This window comes from Ursus arctos, unplaced genomic scaffold (genome assembly GCF_023065955.2).
Source record: "Ursus arctos isolate Adak ecotype North America unplaced genomic scaffold, UrsArc2.0 scaffold_23, whole genome shotgun sequence".
NCBI lineage: Eukaryota > Metazoa > Chordata > Mammalia > Carnivora > Ursidae > Ursus > Ursus arctos.
In genome coordinates, this window is record NW_026622908.1 from 36,515,505 (window position 1) to 36,541,382 (window position 25,878).

The following is a 25,878-nucleotide window of genomic DNA, read 5'->3' on the forward strand; positions in this document are numbered from 1 at the left end:
GCCTCCACAGCATCAGATTTGCACGCACTAGACAGACTTCAGAGTCTCCCATCTGCTGCCCTCACTTTACCTTTCCAATCTCATCTTTCATTACTCACTAAAAGCCTCCATTGTTTGAGGCCAGCCAGGCTCCCTGCAGTCTCCTGAATGTGATTTGTTACTGTCTGCCCTCAGGCCTCTACGTATCCTATTTTTACTGCCAGGAATAACCTCCCATTATCTCACTAATCCAAAATGCTCATTTCCCTTCAAGAAACTTATCAACTGACAGATTTCCTTCCTCCTCTATTATATAATGTTACTTAATGTTGAAGAGATTAGTGTTCCAAAGGTTACCGTCTGGAAAGCCCAAAAGGGTCATCAATACGAAGTAGGTAAAAACACAATTTTACACATATATATACATATACACACACTTATATCTATCCATATCTCCATCTGCTTGCCTACATATTTCAGAATACTTCTGAACGAATATGTAAGAAACGGCAGAACTGGATGGCTGGGGACAGGGCTGATAGGGAAACAGCTCACTGCCAATTTTTATACTTTTGATTTTTGTACACCATGAATGTATGGCTCATTCAAAAAATAAATGGATATTTTAAAAATGTAAATAAACCATGACACACGCTAAATCAATTAGGAAACACAATTAAAACTCCTAATGTAGATTTTTTCCCAGTATTTTCAGATATACAATACAATGAGGAAATGTACCCAGCTCTATTGTAGGCACTGAAGAAAATTCTTCTGATGTTCATTCATTTGTTCCTCTAATATGTCAGGAATCGTGCAGGCATTGGGAGTCCAAAGGTGAGTCACAAAGATCAGGTTCCTGACCTCCCCAGTCATGCACCTTTATATATACTGCACCTTGCAATTATTTCATAGCCACTCGTGTGTGCATATCGAATCCTCCAATTTAGAGTGGTTGAATTCTCCACCTTAAGAATTCTAGATGATTTCCCTTAATAAATCATTAAGCCCACTTTTCTGATTTCCATCCCCTGCCAGGCCACGTGAGCTCGCCACTCATGCTCTAGAGGCTAGAACGAGGAGGCGGATTTTATCTCAGTACGGGGCTCAGGACTCCTCATCCTCCCTACTTTCAGAGCCACTGTCTGATCTCCCTGGCTCTGCCTCGGTTTGCCCTCCTCTGTCCCACTCAGGCAGGTCTCTCACGGTCCTGCCACATTGCATCCAGCCTTGGATGCCTGTGCCCTCAGGGCTCATGCCAGCTGGAAGGGCCTCTTCTCTCATCTCTGTGTCCAAACCCTTTCCACTCTTCAGAGTCCATCCCACATCCCGCCACCGCCTCTGATAAAGTGTCCACATTCCTAATGTTGGCTGCACATATTTTGATAAACCATCTGTGTTTTAGTCTACAAGTGTTACGTGGGCTTCTTCATTTTACCAAGCTCATTCCACACTCCTTGAGATCAGAGCCTGCATCATATTATCTTTTGTGTCCAGATAACACATAACACAAAGTTGAGTTCATCCGCTGAATTAAATTTAGTGTGGGAAAACTAATGACAACCAAGTGTTCCGAGCTCCGCGGAGACACGCCTGGCAAATGCGCTCACCTGGGTCTGCATGTCACACAGGTGGGCCATGAGCTCATCCAGCTGAGCAGCCGCGGACGTTTTCGGAGGATGTGGTGCTCCCTTTGGCTCTTGGATCTCACTACAGGAGAGAAAAAAATCCTAACACCTCAAAACTCAGATAAATGTTAAGCCACACATAAAATACCAGAAAATGAAGTTTTAACTATTAACCCCTTCGATGTATTTAAAAACAGGTAGTGGACTAAAAATCTGGACAAGGTCTCCCTGCCTTTTGTCTCCATATCTCCGTTCTGGTCATCTCACAAACCATTGTTCTCCAGTACATGAAGAAAAGCACTGGAGGGGTAGCTGGCAGGCCATTTTCCCCCAATGGCCAGGTGCAAAGCAGCCTCTAAAAGGACCTTTAAGGAGACAATGGCCTGATATACATTTTTTAGTTTCAAAGCGTTCTTTTTGAAATTATAAAGTATTACACTTTCTCTGTCAGGCGAAAGATAAAAACTAAGTAAGAAAAAAGAGCAAGCATCAGCAAACTAAGGTCCATGGGCCAAATGTGGCCATGCCCACTCATTTACATACTGCTGCTTTCTTACAGAGTTGGATGGTTCCAACAGAGCCCTTGTGGTCCAAGGTCTAAATATTTACTGTCTGCCCTTTAACAGAAAAAGACCACTGATATAGTTTAGACAATGTACATAATGTTGGTTTCACATCCATATAATAGTGAATAAATTGATGATTAAAATCTGGACCCAAGAAATAGAATACAAAGTCTATTCAAATACAGTGTCAGTGAATTTTTTTAAAAGATTTTATTTGTCAGAGAGAGAAAGAAAGAGAGAGAGAGAGAGCACACAAGCAGGGGGAGCGGCAGGCAGAGGGAGAAGCAGACTCCCCACTGAACGGGGAGCCAGATTCGAGGCTCGATCCCAGGACCCAGGGATCATGACCTGAGCCGAAGGCAGATGCTTATTAACTCACTGAGCCACCCAGGCACCCCAGCCAATTGTTAGCAAATTAACTGTGTACGAGAGCACAGATTAAAAGCTCAATTAATTCTAAAAAGTAAATCATACAGAACATATTCTCCTATTGCTTTAATACAAATTAATCATAAGAAACCTACCCACTTAAGAAAAAATAAAGCACTTCCAAATAATTCTTGTGATGAAGAAAAAATAAACTGAAGTTTTAACCTATTTAGAAATAGCAATGAAAGCACATACACACGTACCCTTCAAGTCGAACCAATATATTTTTTTAAGATTTTATTTATTTTTCAGAGAGTGAGTACATGCATGTGTGCACGCGTGAGCCAGGGGAGGGTCAGAGAGAGAGGGAGAAGCAGACTTCTCACTGAGCAAGGAGCCGAATGCAAGCCTCCATCCCAGGACCCTGGGATTATGACCTGAGCTGAAGGCAGATGCTTAACCAACTGAGCCACCCAGGCGTCCCACTAATATGTTATTAACAGGAAAAAATACAAGTGGACTCAGGTGCAATATTGAAAAATAAGAGACTAGAAGCAAATAAACAAAACATTCAACTCAAGCATCTCAAAAAAACACAAAACCCTAAAATAATTAAACAGAAGACTAAAAGCATAAATTATTGAAACAGAAAACAAACAGAAACTGAGGTTTTGGGGAGCATTGTGTAAATTTCAAGTACACAGAAAAATATGGAAAATCACCAAATAAGTTCTATAAATATCACAGAAACTCAATACTAAAACCAGACAAAAAGAGCACAGTGTATGTGTGTACGTGTGTGTGCGCGCGTGTGGTGGGGGGAGGTGGGGGGAGGGGAGGGAAGTTTAATAAAAACAGCAGAAATGAGTTTTAAAAACATCCTGGCTAGGGGCGCCTGGGTGGCACAGCGGTTAAGCATCTGCCTTCGGCTCAGGGCGTGATCCTGGCGTTATGGGATCGAGCCCCACATCAGGCTCTTCTGCTAGGAGCCTGCTTCTTCCTCTCCCACTCCCCCTGCTTGTGTTCCCTCTCTCACTGGCTGTCTCTATCTCTGTCAAATAAATAAATAAAATCTTTAAAAAACAAAAAAAAACAACAAAAAAAAAAAACAACATCCTGGCTAGATAGTGTTATGACAGTCTTTCAAGCGTGGTTCAACATTAGAAAAAAACTATAATTCCTTATATTCAAGAACAGAGAAAAGCTTTATAAACGTATTGATAGGTGTTGAAAAGCACTAGAAAACAAATTCCACCACCATTCCTACTGTTGGAAGACCGAGGAAAAGAAGTTTCATAACCTGATAAAATATAAAATCTATAATGAACCTCATATTTAATGGTCACATTTCTAATTACGAGCTTGGTGCTCAGCAGGGAGTCTGCTTAGGATTCTCTCCCTCTTCCTCTGCTCCTCCCCCACCTCTCTAAAATAAAACAAATAAATAAAATCTTGAAGAGAGAGAGAAGAGAAGGACAAGGATCCTACTATCATTGCTGGTGTGCAATTTTATTGCAGACTGCATTGCCGGATGCATTTAAGAATACAAATAAGAGATTGATATATTGGAAAGAAAAAGGCAAAGTAATTCTCATTTCTCTTTTCTCTTTTAAATAGATGGTATGATCACTTACCTGGAAAATATAAGATAAATGACTGGATAATTATTAGAATGTAGAGAAAATACCAGGATGGTTACTAGATACAAGAATAAAATGAGGAGGCACCTGGCTGGCTCAGTGGGTAGAGCACGTGACTCTTTTTTTTTTTTTAAAGAAAGAGCACGTGTGTGGGAACTTGAGCTGGGGGGTTGGGGAGAGCAGGGAGGGGCAGAGGGACAGAGAGAATCTTAAGCAGACTCCACACTCAGCCTGCAGCCCTGCGGCATTGACCCTGACATCATAACCTGAGCAAAATCAAGAGCCAGACGCTTACTCGACTGAGCCACATAGGCGCCCCAGGGCATGTGACTCTTGATCCTGGGGTTGTGAGTTCAAGTTCCACACTGGGCATGGAGCCTACTTAATATAAAAAAAATTTAAAAATAAAATTAAAAATAAAAAAAGAATAAAATGAAATAATTTAGTATCTTTCCTATAGATCAGTAGTAGCCGATTTGAAAATCCACTGGGAAAAAAGAACATGTTCACAATACCAACAAAAAAAATTATAGATCATTAAAGAATCACTCTAACAAGAAATGCGTAAGACTTCAATGAAGAAAAACCCGCTGGCTGACATACAAGACACATATAAATGATGATACGTAACATGATGTCAGTTTCTCTCATTAAACTATAAATTCAATGTAATTCATACAGAAATCCTAATAGAATTATTCAAGTTTATTAATAAGCTGACGCTAAAATTCATGGGCTGGAACACTCAAGATAATCTTGGGGGAATAAAGAGATGAAAAGGGAAGACCTATCCAATAGATGTGCTCTCCTATAAAGTGGCAATAAAATTTGTGTGATGTTGGTTAAGAAACAGACAAATAGATCAAAGGAATGGAACAGAGAGAGAGCCCAGAAATAGACTCCTGAACCATGAGAATTTTGCATATGCTAAATGTGGCATTTCAAGTCATCAGAAAGATTATTAGACACAAAATGCATGACAACCTATTTGAAACATAATAAATTTAGATCTTTAACAAACTCTACAAATGGGTAAGTTTTAAATGAATTAAAGACTTAAATACGCTTAAATATAAAAGTACTAAAAGAAAATGAAGAACATTTTTTATAATTTGGGGTGATGAAGACTTTCTTAAGAAAGGCATAAAACTCTGAAGTGAAGGCGAAAAACAAAAAATATCAATAGGGCTAATCTCAAAAACATTAAAACATACATACATATTTAAAACATAAGTAATAGCCAAATAATAAAAAGTCTACAAATCAAAAAGGCAAGCTAATCGAAACATGGGCTAAGGATTAAAAGAAAAAAAGCAAGTTTCAGAAAAAAAATTTGAATGTTTATTACTATATAAAAATATGCTCAATCTCAATCTTTAATATGCAAATTAAACAGTGAGACACCAATTTTTACCCATTAGTCAAAAATCTGAAAGACTGATAACATGCAGTGTTGGCAAAAGTCAGGATTATTTTACACATATACATTTACATACATCCTAGGTAGCAAGGTAAATTTATTAAATGCTTTGCAACACAGTATCTATCAACATTTCATATGCATATATCCTTGGATTCAGCAATTTCACTTCCAAGATTCCATCCAAAAAAAAAAAAATGGAGATATACAAAGGCATATGTATAAGTATGTTCCTTAAAACATAAAAAGTACAATCTTTATGAATAAATTAAAAAAATAAATGGATATATGGTTAAATAAATTTTAGATACATGCTACGGAATACCATGCAGCTGCTAAAAAGAATGCAGGCACAGATTTCTTTGAACTAAGGAAGACTTTTCTTTTTTTAAGATTTTATTTATTTATAACACAGAGAAAGAGAGAGAGCACAAGTAGAGGTAGCGGCAGGCAGAGGAAGAGGGAGAAGCAGGCTCCTCACTGAGCAAGGAGCCCGATGTGGAACTCGATCCCAGGACCCTGGGATCATCACCTGAGCCGAAGGCAGACACTTATCCAACTGAGCCACCTAGCTGCCCAAACTAAGGAAGACTTCTAAGACACACTGTTCACTTAAAAAAGCAAAGCCCACAACAATATGAAATCTATCCTTCCATTCACGTAAATTTTTAAGCACATATGCATAAGTGTGACTTTGTATACGCAAAGGTCTGCAAGGGGACATATCTGACAGCAGTTACCTATAGGGATAGCAATTAGGAGGTAGGAGGATATGTTCGAAGGGAGGTGGTCTAACTTTTTACTCTGTATATTTTTGAATTATTAAAGTTATTTTTACTATTAAAAGGTTAAATATAAAGTTAATGTAGGTATACAAAATTTTAAAACTTCAGAGAAATATAAAGAAAAATTAAAAGCACACATAACCCTCCTTTTGAGAGGCAATTAATTACTCTGGACATGTTGGCTTACACCATTATGCCCTTCTATGATTGTGCCTAATTTTGGAAAATTAGAATGACCTTTTTTTCATGTTTTAAAGTGAACATTTTTCCTTATCTTTATGCATTTTCTTATCCAACTTTATGTTCATAGCTAGCACTTACTGTCCACCCTATGCCAGGCCCTCCATAAAGGGTTTTACACATATTCTCCTTAAATCCTTATTAACAACCTTAAGAGCTAGGTATTCTCACCCCCAGAAGAAAAAACTGGGGCGTAGAGAAGCAAAAAGCTTTGCTCTATATAATACAGCTGGTAAATAACAGTTTGGGACCACAGACTGCAAAACTTACGTTCTCCAGCACCATGCTAAACTATCCTCCAAAATGAGGTTTAAAGTCTATCCAGCTTTCAAATGCAGAATGTACCATAACTTATTAAACCAATCATTTATCATTAGACACTTAGATTGTTTCTGATTTTCACTGTTATAATACAGTAAGTAAATATTTGCACCCACATTTGATTATTTCTATACAGTAAATTTTGAGAAGTGGAATCACTGAATCATATAGGTAACTGACTCTGGAGTAATGTTGTAATCAACATAAACTAAGCTTAGCTAACAACCCACCAAACTGACTCTGACATGCTCTCTCTCTCTCTCTCTCACACACACACACACACACACACACACACACGGAGCCATAAATAAAACCAAATATTCTAAGTCTTCTACTAAATATATTCTCAAAAATGAAAACATAGGTGTACTACTTTACTTATTTTTGTGTATTTACCAACCAGCAAGAAGGCAGAAGGAAAATATCTTCCTCTCTTAAGGAAAAAAGACTGTCTTTTGGGTACCACATGTCTCACTACTGACTTACTTATGTTTAAATATTTAACTATAAGAAAAAAGTAGGAGGAAGTGGATATTTTCCCCTCTGAAGATAAAAGATTTTGTCTTTAAGGTACAACATGGCCTCCTGCCAAGCATATTTTTTTTGTTTGTTTGATCTAGGAACAAAAATGGTCAGGTATGCAAGTGCTTGATTTAGTCCTTGGAGGCTTCCAAGAAAGTGCAGGGGAGCTCCTCACAACACTTTTGGATCATAATACCTTAGTCGTTGCTGCCACAGGCGTGTGTCTTGAAAGTACAAAAAGAAGCAGGACTGTCAGTACATTCTCTGCTCTGTTTCCCAGTATAGAATAAATGTAGCTTCTTATATGGATGGCTCTGTATTATCCTAAAAACCTGTTCATCTCACAGCTGGGGCATCCTTGTGCTTATTCAAAAAAAATTCTTACTGGTTTTTAGCAAGACTCCTAGAGCAATATGGAAAGAGAAATAGATCACTTTTGTGATACCCAAATAGTAACTCAGCCAACAATATAATATTCTAAATAAGAATGGAAAGGCCTTTAAGAGTTGGTGATTACATCACTACAGGAAGTGTTCCTAAAAAGAGAGGAATCTCAAAATCAGAGCTCCTTTGATTTGTCCCCTCACGTCTTGAAGATGGTAGAAGTGCTTTGCTGTGTCATGAACAACAGTGTAATTCACGAGTCAGAGATTTTAATAATATCCGAATGCAACAGATGTGTTTAAAACAACACAGATGCCTCACGTCAGGGGCGTCACCGTGCTGGAGTTTCCCCTTATTCACTCCTCTGCAACGTTTTCATGAATTTTTTCTCCTTATTCTTACCCCAATTATTTTTGTTCATGTGTACATTTCTAAATTATTGTTCATATTGCTACTGATACACAACTACATTAGAAATATTATCACATCACTATACTCGCAACGAGCATTGAACACAGTTTCAAGGTTGAGAGCAACATTCAGTTCATTTAAGCAAGCCAGAGGAAAGGGTGGAAGCGAAATGAGGGAATCTCACTTCTGGGTCTCAAGCTCTATCTACACTGCAAGCCTTATCGTCCCTGAGCTACGCCAGCCCAGGGATTTGTATCAGTCTATTACGTACTGACGAGGCCACCTGGATTTCCTATCAATCTCTCCCACAGATCTTCAGGGCAAGTATCACTCTGTACTTGGGGAGGTTTATCAGTCAAGGCCCACTAAGGAAAATGCAAACATACTGGGAGTAAGCAGAAGGAATTTAATCCAGAAATTTGATTACACAGGTGATGGCAGAACTAAAACAGCAAACAGAAGATATTGAGGGAACTCAGAGATTAGCCACAGCAGGTAGCCATTAGGCCAAAGGGACAAAAAAAAAAAAAAAAAAAAAAGGAAAGGCAAAGTTACTAAAAGCCAAGGGCCAAGGTGGATAGGCACAAGCTGGAACCACAGCAGATCTATCTTGCTCCAGCTAAAGCCATAAAGAAGGTGGAGCTGCTGACCCGGATGACGACCTATGGAGAGACTGGGGGAGGAAATGTCCTGACTTGCCCTGCCTTTCGCCCTCCAGCTGTCTGCACAGTGCCTCCCATTGGTCGAAGCCAGCGAAAGCCGACTGATCCTGGAACCTGGAAAACCCAACCGACAGGGGTCAGCTCCCCTGGAATACAGAGCAGAGCAAGAAAAGAGAAAGAAATGGGTCCGATGGGAAAAAGATCAAAGACTTCCATGTTGGCATGCCATCAATTGATCGCAATGCCAGATATACAGGAAAATCGCTGAAGGGCGTGCTGGTTTTTATGCGCTGGGTGCCTGTGTCACTGATATTTCTATTGAAGGCTTGGTTTCCTAGTTTTAAAAAATTAATATTTACTGAAAGCGTATGTGCGCCAGACACTGTCTTGCTGTTGTTTTGCTTGTTTTGATTTTTTTTTTTTTTTACAAGGGTGGACAGGGTGGTCTAGGTGACATCCCACCAGGCAGTCTCCTGGAACTGGAATAAACTGGCAATTATATTAGTAAACTGGCCTTACCCCCATCGGAGTAGACAGTGTCCTCAGGTGGGAAGTTATAAAAAGACTTCATGATAACACAGGTCCTTCTCTTATTTGGCATCATGTGTGTGCACCACTGGCTGCAATTCTAGAACCAAATAAGGTGTGGTGTGGCACTCTTCACCAAGCATGAGCCTTTGCTATCTTGTTTTCCTTTTAATTTGTTAAGTCCTTCCATTTGTTTCCCGGAAAGCTGTCTGATTTTTTTAAATTACAACCACTACCTGAAGAGAGAACAAGAAAAGCAGCCTTGGCCAGCAGAAATGATTTAGTAAGTGGATCTGTTTCAATATGTAATGTTTTTAAAAGGAAATCCCCTCCCCTGGCTAAATAAATCTTGAGCAAATATAGAAAGAAGAAGTATAGATTCATTAGAAGTACATATTCGTTAGTCTGCTGCAGAGACCCTCTTGTCTCGGTTTGGCCCTGATCCTAGCTCTGGTTTTGTTGGCATGTTGCTGAAATTTCATTAGGTGTTTCCTCTTCCACGATCTGGAACATGCTGTTTAGAGTAGCCGGCCAAAACATGTGTGGTGACTCGCACTATTGACACTTTTTTCAGGTGATGAAGGAAATAGCAGAGCCCACCAGCCTGGACAGCCCATCTAGAAGCCACGTACCCTGAGAAACTGCCAAGTGAGCTTGGCAGATTTCCACCTCTGCTCAGACACTGTGGAAGAGGAGGAGGGACTTTGCAGGAGTTCTCTAATAATGAACACACGCAAAAGTATCCACACATGGATTGATAACAATTACCTAATAACGTTAAGTTTTTAAAGTATTTAATAAAAAACATACCTGTAGACATTGTGCTCCTGGATCTGGGTAGTATACACGAGCTGCGCCTGAGACATATGAGTGACAGAGAAGAGCAGAGAATGAGTGTCTGTTAGGAGAGTGTTGGCACTCATCTACACCCAGAATTAGAGAATGGTTTTAGCTTCTAAACGGGACTGATTAGTATACCTCTGAGATCTTTCACAAGGCAGAGGAATACCAGCCATCCCACAGCAAAAGGCCACATTCTAAGCAATCAACGATGGGAACAAATAATAGTGTCCCTCTCCCAGCGCTGAAAGCACTGAAATAGAGAAGTTGATCGTACTCACATAGGAACCACAAAACAAACAAAATGAATCAGAATGAAGCCCTTTAACCAGATAAGATGGTGTCTAGGGGAAGACTATAGCACGACTAAATTTAACATACAAAAAAAATAAATAATATGTGTCTCTAAAGGGTAGTTGACCAGCAACTCACTCATTTATTGAACAAATATTGATTGAGTGCCTGTAATGTGCCAGGGCCAGGGATGCAGCAGTAGAAAAACAAAACTAAATGAACAAACAAAAATTGTCTACCCCAACCTTACATTATGGTGGTGAGAAACAGGTAATAAAAAAAGGTAATAAGAAAAAGAATAAATCCATTAGTATGTAAAACTCATCAGGAGGTGGGAGATGAGAAATGGGGGAGATGGCAATTAAAAATATATTGATCAGGGAAGGACTCACTGAGAAGGGGACACGTGAGTGAGGATTCATAGAAGGTGAGGGAAATAAGCAGATATCGGGGGAACGTGGTCCATGGGGCCAGCACCCTGGAGCATCTGTGGAACAGAAAGGAGGCCAGGGTAGTCTGCACAGTGAACTGGTGAGACACGGATGGGAGTAAAAGGGGCCAGATCAAGCAGGTAGGGTGACCATATAATTTATTGTTCAAACTGGGATGTTTCTGAAAGTGAACAAGGGGAAGGTACCAAAAATAATTAATACTCCAGAATTTTTTAAATATATATTCATTGACCAAAAATTTGATTTTATTGCATTGATGGACCTACAAAATAATTCTGTTGAAAACTTAGTTTCCAAATAAAAATTTCTAGAATATTTTTAAACGACACATAGCTATAAACATTAATTTCTTTTAAGATTTATTTATTTATTTGAGAGAGAGGGAGCGTGCACACACAGGGGAGGGGCAGAGGGAGAAGGAGAGATAATCTCAGACTCCCCACTGAATGCCAGTAACCCCAAACATTAATTTTAAAAAAACCTTTTATATTAATTATTTGAATATTTTTAAACAGCACAGTAAATAATTATTCTTGATATAGATTCATATACCTTAATTGGTTACCTAGCCGTTGTTGTCTCTAACATTGTGATGTGGAAATTTTTCTGAAAGATGTCTTTTTTAATATGATCTTATTATTTTCATATTTTTTAAAAAATTGCAAGCTTCTGCAGAGCTGCATTTTATGGTTAGTATATTTTGAAGTTGTTGACACTTTTAATTCATGCTTCTCTGTAAACCATAATTTTTTCAATTGAGAAAATACTCCCACTCGGCTGCTGCTAATTCTCTAAGTTCAGGGCATATTCTGCTAAATGGAGGATATCCTCAATTGTTTCTCCTATTAAAACGTAGAAATATTTCTGCCCCAATATTTTCACAGGTGCTGTATTTCTGCCACCATCCAGAGCACCTTTCTTCAATAATGTTTTTACAAGATGAGCTCTTAAGTTGTCTCTATTCATGATTCTTTTTAACATTTTGCCAAATGTAGATACTGGAAATCATGGGCCTTCACAATTCCATCCCATTCTGGTGGAGAATATAAATTTATCCAATTAAAATTAGAAACTCCATCAAAGGCAAGATTTTTCCAAAGCACAATTTTCAAATTAGGTAATTAAACCATCTGAGCTCTCATCTTTTAACTTGTTCAATTCCTCCCCAGCTTTTGTCAAGAGACATTTGAGCTCCTTCTTTTTTGCAAGCTTTGTTTTACATAATTGCAACTTGCTAAAAGCTTCAAAAGCTGAATTTTCATGCTACATTCACTGAATAATTTGATTAAATATTTCTGACTGATTTTGCACATAATGCAACCTATATTTAAGTTGCTTTACAAAGCGTTTTTTCAAAGGCTCAGGCATTTCTAAAATCTGATGGATGACAGGCAACACAGAAAAAGCTTATGCAGCCAGTGCTGAAATGTTTCTGTATTCAACATCAGCTTCTGTCACGAGAGCCGTGTAGATGAGTCAGAGATATGTACTGTGATTGCGTAAGCATATATTTGTAAATTTTGACGTTTGCAGTTTCGATTCTGATTGGTGGAAGCCTGCAGCTTCTTTGGATGCAGTCATGAACTTTAAGTACATCACAACCAATTCCAAGCACGTCTCTGCTTCATAGGCTTTTAAATCTGTAAAGAACATTTTTTTTTATCATAATTCTGTGCTCTACCAAAATTTGTATTCATATTACCACCAAAAAACAAAAAAACAAAAAAATACACCCACTTTGTCTTCAATGTTGAACTTCTCAACTAAATTTACAACGGCATTGACAATGTCAGATGTTTCAATTCTTTTTGACAGAAGAATGAATTTCCAAGTACTTTATTTCGATCCTTCGGATTAGATGAAAAAATGAAAGCTTTTGGAATTAACAAGTGTTCTGACTGAGGCGGCACTGATATAAAGCTGACATTATTTGGGAGTCAACTCAATCATCACATTTACTTTAGTTACAAGCACAAGGTACCTTGAAACTGACAATGAGCACAAACAATGTAGAGGCGTCACTTGATCCAAATGGAAAGGTGTGCTTCCCCACGACATGTAGACACACGTCCTGCAGCTGTACCTGTTAAATCATTGGGCACGCTCTTCTTAAACTGTTAACTTCTAAAGTAGGGGCTGATGCTTCTTGCCCATAGCTGAGTCTTCCTGTCTTCCAAGGGGGCAGTAACATCTCTACTTGCCTCCAGGGTGGCCAGGAAATGTTGGCAGATATTTTGGGCAAATTACACATTCCTCATCAATTTCTTGAGAAAATGAAACATGTAATTTTGGACTTGGTTTTGGTTTGAGCCAAAGGCTGCTAAAAGCATCTACCACAAAAATAAAAGCTTTGCCAAATAATAAAAATAAATAGCTATAGCTTTACATATACAATTAAAGCCAAAACTGCTTACTCGAGAACACTTAGATTATGCTACACTCAACGGCAAGAATGCTTATTAGCCTCTATTTCCTAAACATAATTTTTATGACATTAAGCCACAGTTTCCCATACTTTTTTCCTGGCCCTGAGGAGCCTCCATGTACCTCATGAGCATGAGTGGTGGTATACCGAGTGGCCAGCTGGGAAAAAAGCCTCAGAAGTTTTCCTGCCACCACCTAACACCAGCGGAGCCGGCCGTTCCTGACTGACTGCACTTAAGCTCTTAGCTTTAACAACCGTCACCCTGCGTATCATCCCTGGAAGGGTGCTTACCCGTTAGGATTCATCTGAACAGAGTCAGGGAAAGAAGAGATGACTTATGGAAATGTAATATAAATACATAAATATAAATAAAATATGAGAAATCTAGGGTAAATGGCAAAGCCAATAATAGATGTTGAGAAAACAAGCAAAAACCCAGGGCTCTCAAAGTGAGCAAAGACATACCCCACTAAGGTCAGCGTAAAGACCACCGTGGCTTTTACTTCAAATGGAGATGGAAATTCACAGTGGGGTTCTGAGTAGAGGAATGACATGATCTAATTTAAGCTTTACAGGATCACTCTGGCTGCTATTCTGAAAATAAAATGCAGGGGGCAAGTGTAGCAAACCAGCTAAGAGCCTGTGGCTATGATCTTGCATTGAGGAGAAAAGACAATAGCTTCCTAGGAGACAAATAAATGTGCATCCTTAAAACTGTATATACGTAGTTGGACGGAAGAACAGTTAAAGGGGGAACAAGACACAGAATCAAATTTCATGTCCATGAAACCCATGATTTCATACCAAGTGTACGAGGATAAATCAGAATATTGTAGTTAACACCGCATATGAAGAGTATCTAACTTAATTCCTCTTAAACTAATTCCACTCTCATCAAGCAACTTCCTAATTATAAAATAGATTCAGGTAGACAGGAAGGGAATATTTGTATCAGCAAATACTATTCTCTGTTCTACTTGGTTTTGACTCTAGCCAGAAATTAATAAATTGGATTTCTGGGTTTTTCTTTTATACCATCTCTTATGAGTTTAGCTTGTTTGTGTTGGTTCCCTAGAACACCATCATCTGTAGGTAAACTAATTGAGTTTCCTAATACATTCAACAGAAAATAAGACCTGGAAAGCTGTGACCTTAGAAAAGTCACCTTGAAAAGACTTGTCTGAGTTGCCACTTGGCCTAGCCCAGGTGACCCCTGGTCTTGGTGAGTGCCATTCCCGTCAAACTGTGACATGCAGCTCTGATGCCCAGGCATACCAGAATATTCCGAGTAAACTAGGGAACACCGTGTTACCGTGCCCTCATCAGAAAAAAATCAGGTCTCAAAGGCTTATTCTTCTATGATGACTTTCTCAATTCTCATCCTTTCCAAACACAACCACCTTCAAGTTATCAAGAAGGATTTTTCTTTCTCTTTCCTGGATACATGATTCTCCTTTCACGTCATTTTATGTAAGATATAATCAATTTTCAGAAAGGACTCCAACTATATATATTCAAGGTACTCCAATAAATGAAAAGTTACCGGCAAGGGACTTGTATCATTCTGAAGAGAAAGGGTCTCTGAAGTCTCGGCAAGGTTACTCTCCTTTCTGGAGTGCTGACCCAGGGGAAGAGGAGCTGAGCTGGAGGATTCATCACTGTCCTGGAGGGTGGAGCGCTCCAGTTCCTCCAATAAGGCATCTATATCATAAGATACGAGAGAATCACATTACAGAACATGGGATGATTTCTCTTTTGGGAAGATTTCCCCCTTAAATATCACCCCTGTGCCTCCATTCACCTCCTTCTTCTCTTGGGTTAAGGCTACCTTCAAATATCTTCCCTTACTCCTTATTTTACTTCAAGAATATGGTCTGTTCTCCGAGAGGATGTTTGATGCCTCCACATACTGTGACCTATTTCCTATGGTTGCATCCAATTTCACAATATCACTCAAGCATTTGACTTCTTATATTGCAAGGTATTAATTTTATCATTCATTTAGGGTGGGTTGCCCACAAAGACCCCCAATTAAGAAAAAAGTAAATCCTATACATTTTTCCTATCAGAAAAGTACAAGTAATTACACTACAATTTTTGTAAATGTACCAAGACAATAATGCTTATTCTTAACCTGATTGTTTTTTTTCTTATATCCCAAGCACGTAACAAAATTTTCAAAACAAAGTAGAAGTATTCTGTCTTTTAGGATATATAGGGTAAAAAAAAAGGGGGGGGGTCAAGGAGAAAAGAGATATTGCAAAATCAAGCAAGATGATGTTGCAATCCAAATCTTGAGATTTGTTTCTCCTGTAGTTTTCTTGGAAAAAAACCAATGCACTTTACAAGTATCACACTACCACTTTTCTGTTATGATGAAATTAATAATAATTAATAAAAATTTACACATTACAGGCACTATGCTCAGGAATTTATATATTTCATTTAGTCATCCTAATGCTTTAAGGCAGGCGATATTATTGTCCTTATCTTGTAGATCAAGAAAGAGACTGGGGGGGGTGCCTGGGTGGCACAGCGGTTAAGCATCTGCCTTCGGCTCAGGGCGTGATCCTGGCGTTATGGGATCGAGCCCCACATCAGGCTCCTCCGCTATGAGCCTGCTTCTTCCTCTCCCACTCCCCCTGCTTGTGTTCCCTCTCTCACTGGCTGTCTCTATCTCTGTCGAATAAATAAATAAAATCTTAAAAAAAAAAAAAAAAAGAAAGAAAGAGACTGGGGCGCCTGGGTGTTTCAGTCAGCTAAGCATCCAACTCTTGATTTCGGCTCAGATCGTGATTTCAGGGTTGTGAGACTGAGCCCCGTGGAGCCTGCTTAAGATTCTCTCTCTCCTTAATGCTTAATGAAATAAGTCAAGCAGAGAAAGACAACTATCATATGATTTCTCTCATCTATGGAACATAAGAACTAGAATGATCAGTAGGGGAAGAAAGGGATAAAGAAAGGGGGGGGTAATCAGAAGGGGGAATGAAACATGAGAGACTATGGACTATGAGAAACAAACTGAGGGCTACAGAGGGGAGGGGGGTGGGGGAATGGGATAGACCGGTGATGGGTAGTAAGGAGGGCACGTATTGCATGGTGCACTGGGTGTTATACACAACTAATGAATCATCGAGCCTTACATCGAAAACCGGGGATGTACTGTATGGTGACTAACATAATATAATAAAAAATCATTATTAAAAAAAAAAAAAAAGAAAAGAAAAAAGATTCTCTCTCTCCTTCTTCCTCTGCCCCTACCCACTCTCTCCCTCTAACAAAAAAGAAAAGGAAAAAAGAAAGAAAAAAACTAGTGTCACACTGCCACTGACGCCGGTCCTGTCTGATCCTGGGCTATCTGATCCCAGCCCCTGCACTAACTTCGTGTCAAAAATTCCGGTCCCCATACTCATGTGGATTTTCAGGGTCATCTTGGCATGACATGCTCTTCTCTGAAGCCGTTTCCTCATCTACATAATGAAGCAATTCTACTATAAATTTTTTCAAATTGTGGGTTGAGACCCATTAGGGATCTCTAGTGGATTTTTTTTACCACAGGTCATGGTTTTTAGAAGTTTGCAAAGCAGTGGATTATATTACTTGACATTATTTGATTTCTGCAGATGAAAGGCTATGGGGAAATATTTACCAATGAATATGACATAATCCAGGAGTGAAAGGAACGGGTGGGTGTATTAATGAAATAAGATTGGCCATGAGTTGATGACTGTTTAAGCTGGTTGATGGGTACATTAGATTTCATTAAACTATTTTCTTTACTTTTGTATATTTTAAAATTCCTCATAATAAAAGGTTTTTTAAAAGAAAGAAAAAAGAAAAGAGAAAACTAACGTAGAAAGAGAAAGAAAAACTTGTTTTCTCATAACTTTACTAGCCAGATTCAATGCCAGTCTTCCAGGTTCCAAATTTTTGTTCTGTACCCCTCTATTAAGATATAGACATTTTCTATTTTCTAAGCTTTGCTTCAACCAGAAGTCATGGATCTTCTTGGATTCAAAATAAAAAGACATCTACAGCAGAGATTAGGGGAGAGGGGTGACCCCCTGTAAGAGAAGCAAACCATATCTCTAAGAGGAGAAGGCTACCCTTAGAAGCACCAGTGAACCAAAGTTAGTGAAATTCTCCCCTCTGGGTCATGAGTTAACAGGCCTTCTTTCTCTTCCTGTTTCCTAGGAGTGTACATAACACCAACACCCAAGATTATCTTGCCTCTGCCAGATTCCGTAATTTGCAGATGACTAATTTCAGTATGACAAATGTGGGATTATGAGGGGCGTGGGGCGGTATGAGATGGAAAACTCTGTAGTCCTTCCCTGTAGCCCTTTATCTGCAGAAATCCAATAATGTCAACAGTAGGATGAAAGCAATAAAGCGAGGTTGCTTGGGGGATTTCACTGGATTGGAATGATTTCATTCAGAGCCAGAGTCTGCTCCTGGTTCTCCTTTACCTAGCATTCCCGAGTAATGAAGGTTTAGGTAAAATCTGCTGGGTGGAAACAAACCATCAACGTTGGAGGAAGTACTGCAAAGAGGAAATATCCGCCTGCCTTTGCTGACTTGTCTTGCACCCTCTTTCTCTGCAGCAGGGAAGAAAGACCCACCCTAAGTCTTTTGGGTAGTTACTGAGCTGCTGACAACATGAAGAAACAGCTGAGGTTTAGATACCCAGATAGATTACATGAATGTTACCTCCTGGGCGGCTTGGCACTTCTTACATTTCTGGACCAGATTTCTCTACCGTTCATCCTGCTCAAGTAAATTTGCAAAACTGTGCAAATCTAATTTTTAATTCTTTAATTGTTGTTCTATTGGTTGGAACACCTGAGCCAACGCCCTGCTAAAATAGGAGATTGCCTTGTAGCTTTAATCAGTTTTGGTGTCAGGGGCTCCTGAGAGAGATGTTAAACACATTTATTGTCTTTCTTAGTTTTCTCCTTGGGAAAAACAAAAGGAGGGGGATAATACTTATTTCAGAGAGTTGTTTCAGACACTAACATGATTAATAATATGTAAAAATGTCAAGTTTTAGTTTAAGTCACTAAATATGTTTTACTTCCCTTTTGAATTACCTGCATGAAAGCCATTAGGTATTCCTAAAATAAGAAAAAAAGGCTAGATGCTAGTGAGCTGGACTTTGAACTCAAGCAGAAATGTGAACTTCCCCGACTCTCACACAGAGTAAGAATCTGGATTCTAGGGGCGCCTGGGTGGCTCAGTCATTAAGTGTCTGCCTTCAGCTCAGGGCATGATCCCAGGGTCCTGGGATGGAGTCCCACATCAGGCTCCTCTGCTGGGAGCCTGCTTCTTCCTCTCCCACTCCCCCTGCTTGTGTTCCCTCTTTCGCTGGCTGTCTCTCTCTCTGTCAAATAAATGAATAAAATCTTTAAAACACACACACACACACACACACACAAAAGAATCTGGATTCTATTCCAACTCCTAAACACGTCGTACTCCAAGCATCGAAACAGACTTTACCTCCAAAACAATTCAATATTTATTAAATACCACCTTTCCCTCTTCATTAACATCTCTTCCCTCCTGTAATTTGCCTATCTCCCTTTCTCTACTCCTCTAGCTCTCAAATTACACTCCAAACAATTAACAACACAAAGACAATATGCAAGATACGTTTTTTTCGTTGTTGTTCACACTTTTGACATACCGGAAACATACAAAAACCCAGAACATTGGGGAATTAATACAGCTTGGAAATTGAGTAAAAGGTTAGTGACTCAGTGTTAGTGAGGATGCCAGCAACAAATGTCAGCAAAGGATAAGGAATGAATCCCAAGAATGACAAACCTTCCATTACTCCAAAAATTGGAAATCTGGGATCTCTTTGAGCAATGTGGCCAATTGTTTCACTGCTGGTTTTAATTGTTTCAAATGGAAAGAGTATCATATTTGCAGTCCACAGTAATCTGTTCCTTCAGAATGCCTCTGAATAAAAAGCTTAGCAACACAATCACTGGAGTTTTAGCACTAATTCTCCTTGATTTAATACTAAACCAAGGAACAAATGAAACCACCCTGGCCTTTCTCCAACGTTTTCCGATGCCTCATTCTTCTTCCTCTATTCCATTTCTTCTCCTTATAACACCCCCTATATCCCTCTCCCTTTTCTTTCTTTTTCTTCCTAAATCTCAGATCTGCAGGTGCCAACTGTGTGACCGCCCTATGACCTTCAACAGCCCCCAAGGGGCAAATACTCATAATAAAACGGCAATCTCAATCACAATTCAGTCCAAAGGTATTTGTGCATAGTTTACCCTGGTAAACACCAAACTCTCAGCCTATTTGTGCCACTGAAAAGAGTGAACCTATGGTTCCCCAAAACAATCATAGTTCCTCATGCTTCACTCTTGGTTGGGCTGAGGTCATGAGAGAAGTGGAAACAAAATCTTCCAGCACCACCCTCCCTCTGGCTAGAAGTACACCCCACCACAGAGATGGCAGCCAAGTCTTCATTCCCTCAGAGTTTCTCCCCCAAGAAGGTCCTCACTCACCCAACTCTTCCATTGTCACACACCCAAGATGCTCTGGTCCCACAGGTTGTGAGGAACTGCTTTGGCATGTGCTGAAGAAGAGGACCGCAAAGGAACTGAATGAGACAGCGTGAAGCAGCCTCTATAACCCTTTTTGGTTCCTGTATTTGCTTAGCACTTCCTCTCTTTTGATTTGGTGAGTTTCTTTTTTCTCTCTCTCTCTTTCTTTCCTTCTTTCTTTCTTTCTGATAAGTTAGAGTTGAAAATAGGACATAGAAAGGTGGGTAGTAGGATTTGAGTTCTGTTAGTGCATTGGTGAGGGTGAGAAAGATTCAAAATTAACTTTGAAAAAATTGGGCACCTACTATGTGCCAGGATTCATCTTGAATTCATGGGATGACAGGCTTACACTTGTGTTTTTCCCCAGTGTGGGTATCCCACTGTGACTGTGATCAGAAAACCTGCTGTATGTGTATGAATGAGTGTGTGTGTGTGTGTAAAGCTGATGACCATGGAAGTGGTTTCCTTCATAAAATTTCCATCAGAGTTAACCAGCACCCAATTCATTTTGCTGTCTTTACTTACTTAATGATCCAGAAATTATGCTTACCTGCTTTCCTGAATAGACTGTAAATCCATTAAAAGGAGGGCAGAGTAGCAGTCATATTTGGATTTTCAGGGCTTGGTTACTTCTGTGGTCCAAAACGCAACTATAACGATCATGAAAGATGAAACTGGAAGACAAGACACAAGGTGATAAGCTGCAGATGTCTCAGGGAAGCAAATTTCTGCCTAGTTATATTGCCTAATAGCAGTTCCTCTGAAAAGGGACTCTGAGATTAACTTTCACCTTTTACTGCTTACCATTTCATTCACCTTTAATGAAATAAAACATTTACAAAAGACCTACTATAAGAAAGCAGTATGTAAAGAACTGTAATTATGGCTCTGTGAAACATAATATCTCCATTTTCCTTTTTTTTTTTTTTTAAAGATTTTATTTATTTATTTGACAGAGATAGAGACAGCCAGCGAGAGAGGGAACACAAGCAGGGGGAGTGGGAGAGGAAGAAGCAGGCTCATAGCGGAGGAGCCTGATGTGGGGCTCGATCCCAGAACGCTGGGATCACGCCCTGAGCCAAAGGCAGACGCTTAACGACTGAGCCACCCAGGTGCCCCTAATATCTCCATTTTCACTAGTGGCAAAATAGATTCAAGGAATAGTAGTAACTAAAGATAACAGAATTATAGGTAGCTTTATTATTTACTATAATCCAGAGTTAGTTTCAGTCCCTGTGATCTTTCCTCTGCAATACCTGGTCTTTTTTCAGGGTGAAGTAAAGGAATCATTCATTCTCCCATTCCATTGTGATATTAAGATTTTATTATTTTTTTTTAATAAAAAGGAGATTCCCACTCTGCATTACTTTGAGCAACCATTGGATGTCAGTGCTGTTCCAAAAGTCTGTTCCAAAAGTCCAAATGGGTTTGAAAAGATTCCCATCCACACTAATCCACCGTTTTTACAACTGAAATGCCACTAGTCCTATGAAAGTGCAGAACACTCAATGGCAAATATAAAACATTTGCCTAATCTGTGGTGGTAACTGAGCCAAAACTTTGAAAGGAAATATGCACTTCAGCACTTGGCTTGCAAATATTAGACTCTATCTGCAGTTTAAATGAATGATTAATGTGAAATTTAAAATTGGATCCCTAGATCTTGTTTCCATCCGCTTTCTGTTGGGGGGGGGGGGAGGTAACCCCAGATGCTTTATTTTCCAGGGGTAAAAACGGTTCTTTCAAATCTCTCCTTTATTACAGTGCATGAAAGAAAAAAAAGAAGAAATGCTGGAGGCCCACCGCTGTCACTGAACGCAACTTGGAAAACAAATGGAAACTCCCATTTGACGCATTAGGATAATTCAGTTGCACGCGCTAGTGGACAGAAAAGTAATTTCTGACAAAGCTGCTAGTCTGTGCTTCCTGTGCAGCAGAAACATTCAAAACCACAGAAGCCAAGTGGTTTTGAGGCAGGGAGTAGGAAGGCGGCCTTCGGTTTCTGTGAGTAGGTCACAGAATCACGCTAACAACCCTTCCCCCTTCCCTGCAGCCCAGGGCCCACAGCCAAGTTAAGCAGCCGACGCCAGCTCCTTGGCACCAAAACATCTAGTAGAATAGCAACTCGACAATTCTTTCCAGACTTTTATTAAGAACCAAATGAGTGGTGGGAATTGTGCTACGCCCCGAGCACCCGACGGATCCAGATTCAGTCCCTGACCTCCAGAAGCTCACAGGTTAGTGAGTCATACACAGGATGACGAAGCGAATACTGCAGGCATGAACGCTAGGAGGTGCGAAGTAACCAATCCAAACTAAGGCTACTAACGTGGCCACCCAAAAAATGTTTCGCCAACACCAACTTAAAAAGTCGGGGAAACTAGCCCGAGCTATCCCGACCAGCAACTGGCTCGCCATTTCTGCTCGGATCTGTGAGGGAGTCGCGGCCTAACCCGGAAACACTACCTCCCTGAAACAGCAAACGCTGACTACTGAAAGAGTAAACTACCTTTCCCATCGTGCATCAGTCAAAAAACTCCCAGCATCCTCTCCGCCTCCGGTTCCTCATCTTTTTTTCCCCTAAAGCTTAGGATATTTAGGACTTCATTTCCCAAGATGCCTTTTGACAAGTTAACTCTGCGCATGCGCCAAGAGGCGGGCCCTCCTTGCCCTCACGACCCCGCCTCTGTTCTACCGCCGCCATTTTTTCAGAGACTTTCATCCGGCAGTCGACGGGGTTTTTTTTCTTAAAGGAGAAGCGACAACTCAAAAAATTTCCCCCTTCTTCCCGCAAGACCTGGCGGCGCTGGGGACAGAAAGGCCAGACAGGAAAGTGGGATCGGGGTGGAGGCAGAAGAACGCCAAAGCTACTTCCGCGGCTTAAGGAAGAAGGATAGAAAGAGCCCTGTGGCATTAGCGGCTCCTTAGGGAGGCAGGTGCGCGCGCAGCCAGTCTAGGGTGCGCGCGAGGCGGGGAAAAAGGTGCGTTTTCCTCCACCAATCTCCTCGCGGGACCTACTCCTCCCACTACCCCTAGCGCGCGTTGAGCTCGTGGCGCGGGGGGTGGGGGTGGAGGAAGGTCACTTTAGGATTGTCGCGAGACGCAGCCGTTTAACGGTGAGAACGGGTGCGCGGGGAAGGAAACCTCGCGCGCTCCCTTAGAGCCGTTTCCTGATTGGTTGAAGGAAGGGGTGGGGGAGGGAACCCGGGACGTCGCTGCGTGAGAGACCACGAGGGGCAGGGCGAAGAAGCCTTCCCTCCTCTCCGATTGGTCCGCTGAACGTCTGTGGCGGGCGCGCGCGCGCCGCCAGCGGTAGAGGGCCTTGAGTGGCAGGGGGCGGGGGGGGGGCGCCCTCGGAGCCGGGCGGAGGGGAGGGGGGAAAGAGGAGCGCAGAGTGAGATTGAGCCGGACGCTCCGGGAGGCGAAGGGGGCGGGGGGAGCAGCGCCGCGGCTGCCGCCGCCTCCGCCTCCGCCGCCTGGGACGAGGGGGTGGGGGACGGAAGAGCCCCGATGCCGGGGGAGACGGAAGAGCCGAGACCCCCGGAGCAGCAGGACCAGGAAGGGGGAGAGGCGGCGGCGGCCAAGGCGGCTCCAGAGGAGCCCCAACAACAGCCCCCTGCGGCGGCGGCGGCGGCGGCGGCGCCTGCGGGGACCACTAGCAGCCGCGTGCTGAGGGGAGGTCGGGACCGGGGCCGGGCCGCTGCGGCCGCCGCCGCCGCCGCTGTGTCTCGCCGGAGGAAGGCCGAGTATCCCCGTCGGCGGAGGAGCAGCCCCAGCGCCAGGCCTCCCGACGCCCCAGGGCAGCAGTCCCAGGCCGCGAAGCCCCCCTCTCCAGCTCAGGGCAAGAAGAGTCCGCGACTCCTGTGAGTAACGCAGTCTTTCAGGCGGTGGGAAAGACCCCCCTCTGTCCGCACGCAACCCTCTCGGCTCCCGTAGCGCCCACTCCACGTGACATCCTGCCTGCTCTGCCCCCTGCCGGCTCGCACGCCAGATGTCCCACCGCTCCCCTGCTAGCTGTCTTATCGCTGCTCTTTGGCCCTCCCCCCCCCCCCGTGTCCTCTGTCTGTGGGGCCACTTCCCCTCTCCCTGAAGTTGTCCTTTGTGAGATACACCTCTTCTGCTCCTTAGTGACCCTCCCCTTCCCTGCCGCCGCAGGCTTCGCCCGCACTCTGGCATCTGCACTCCCTTTGTCAGCCTGTCCCTTCCCCTCGTACAGCGGCTCTCCAGTATTACATCACATCCTCATTAGGAAATCAACAGTACAGTCTTAGCCTTCAAAAGTGTGTGTGCCCCCCCCCATTAATTAGCTCAAGAGCCAGTTGTACTAGTAGTTTCATGTAGCTTTTTCCGCTCTGCTAAATTTTCACATTACGTTTCACTTGTTTTAGAAATCTGGTACTTAGTAGGTTAAAACGTGGCTCTGCCAATTTTAAGTGTCGTCTTTCATACAACAGAACTAACTGGGTATTTTTTTTTAGTGTTTTTTTGCTTTTGTAGTTTTTGCTTGTCTGCTTGTGCTTATGTTTTAATGTAGGAACTTCGTCCTTAAAAATTAGACTACTCTGAAAGGAGTTACTCTATTACCTAGAGTTAATGGAGGGACCAGGAACATACATATTTTAAATAGTTAGTATTAAAATGTTCCTACGTTGAAAATACTGAAGTGCATGTTTTTGTAAATTGTAGAAATTAATCATATTAGGACATTGCATTCGTTACTGAAAACATCATTTGTGTCTTGAGTTTTAAGTGCCCCTATCATAGAGATTATGGCAAGATTTGGCTTATATCAAATTTAAAACTTGAAACATACCTGTTCCAAAATTAAGAATTAAGTCTGTGACTTGCTTGCCTTAGAAGCTTCTCAGAAAATTCAAAGGTATCATATTGAGGTATTAGTTGTGCTTCAAATTTTTGAGTGTTATTTAAGTTAACATAATTTAGAGAATTTATTTTGTAAAGTACAGTTCTGTGGACAAGAAAGATCTGTACTTACAAATCACTTGGCTGCAGTTAGGATTCTAATTGCTATAGATGAATTTCACAGTCACAAAAATTTTAAGATTCTATATATTTCATCTCACCAATTTGAAAGGAGCTGTCATTATCCTTACTTGGATTAAATTCCTTGAACAAATTCGTTAAACTGCATGTGCCTTACTTTAATTATCTGTAGGAAATAATGTTAATCCTTATGAGATGAATTGGTGAGAATTAAGTATAGCATGGGAAGCACTTAACACAAAGCCTGGAACATAATATATACAATATTTGTTAAAAATTACTGTTTTGAGTGGTGGTAGAATGATAGAGATATAAGTGGTGTGTAGTGATTTTCACGTAAACGCTGCAGCATTGGAATTTTTCTTTATTGATTTCTGTTGCCATACCTGGGAAGGTTAATAACTTAATACATTTTTTTAAATGCCCTTCCATCCTCACTTACCTATTTGAGAGTAAAATATGCCTAGATTTCCTTGCCACATTTCCCTCCCACTGTTCTACCAGTTTTACCTATAGAAATGATACCTTAGGATAATGACACCTAGTGCAGTAGTTTTTTTCCATTTCATTGTTTGTTTGTTTGTAACTCTTGGGGAAAAAGTACTCAGGAGTCTTTTTATTTCTACGTTATAAATGTTAAAGCAGTTGAACTTGGATGAAGATGACTCAATTAAATCCCTTCAGTTTTTTTCTCCACGTTATACCCTGTGGAGAGAGAGAGATAGTCTTAATTCTTAGTGTCCCTCTCCCTCTCACATCCAATATAAAAGATAGTAGTGTTCTTTTACCTTCTCTTAGCCTCAGAACTGTCTCTTGATTATGTATTTTAAGTTACACAG

At 41.0% G+C, this 25,878-nt stretch overlaps 2 protein-coding genes across 5 annotated transcripts in view; one reads left to right on the plus strand and one right to left on the minus strand.

Annotated features, from left to right (window-relative positions):
• The window catches only part of LPXN (leupaxin), a 35,977-nt gene extending 13,508 nt beyond the window's left edge, over nt 1–22,469 (minus strand). Inside the window, exons 1-6 of one of the 2 annotated variants that reach the window (XM_026487162.4) lie at nt 22,257–22,469; nt 20,586–20,709; nt 19,997–20,067; nt 15,010–15,167; nt 10,266–10,312; nt 1,590–1,689 (exon numbers count right to left, since the gene is read on the minus strand). In XM_026487162.4, the coding sequence (XP_026342947.3) occupies nt 1,590–1,689; nt 10,266–10,312; nt 15,010–15,167; nt 19,997–20,067; nt 20,586–20,614 (405 nt within the window). In that variant the 5' untranslated portion in view covers nt 20,615–20,709; nt 22,257–22,469. Of the gene's footprint in view, nt 1–1,589; nt 1,690–10,265; nt 10,313–15,009; nt 15,168–19,996; nt 20,068–20,585; nt 20,710–22,256 lie in introns of those variants that run through there. The other variant, XM_057317488.1, reaches the window with a different exon arrangement.
• A 963-nt stretch (nt 22,470–23,432) lies between these two features.
• Nucleotides 23,433–25,878, plus strand: part of ZFP91 (ZFP91 zinc finger protein, atypical E3 ubiquitin ligase) — a 46,268-nt gene continuing 43,822 nt past the window's right edge. For 2 of the 3 annotated variants that reach the window (XM_057317071.1, XM_026487008.4), the window contains exon 1: nt 23,433–23,898. In XM_057317071.1, the coding sequence (XP_057173054.1) occupies nt 23,546–23,898 (353 nt within the window). In that variant the 5' untranslated portion in view covers nt 23,433–23,545. The remainder of the gene's footprint in view (nt 23,899–25,878) is intronic. The other variant, XM_026487007.4, reaches the window with a different exon arrangement.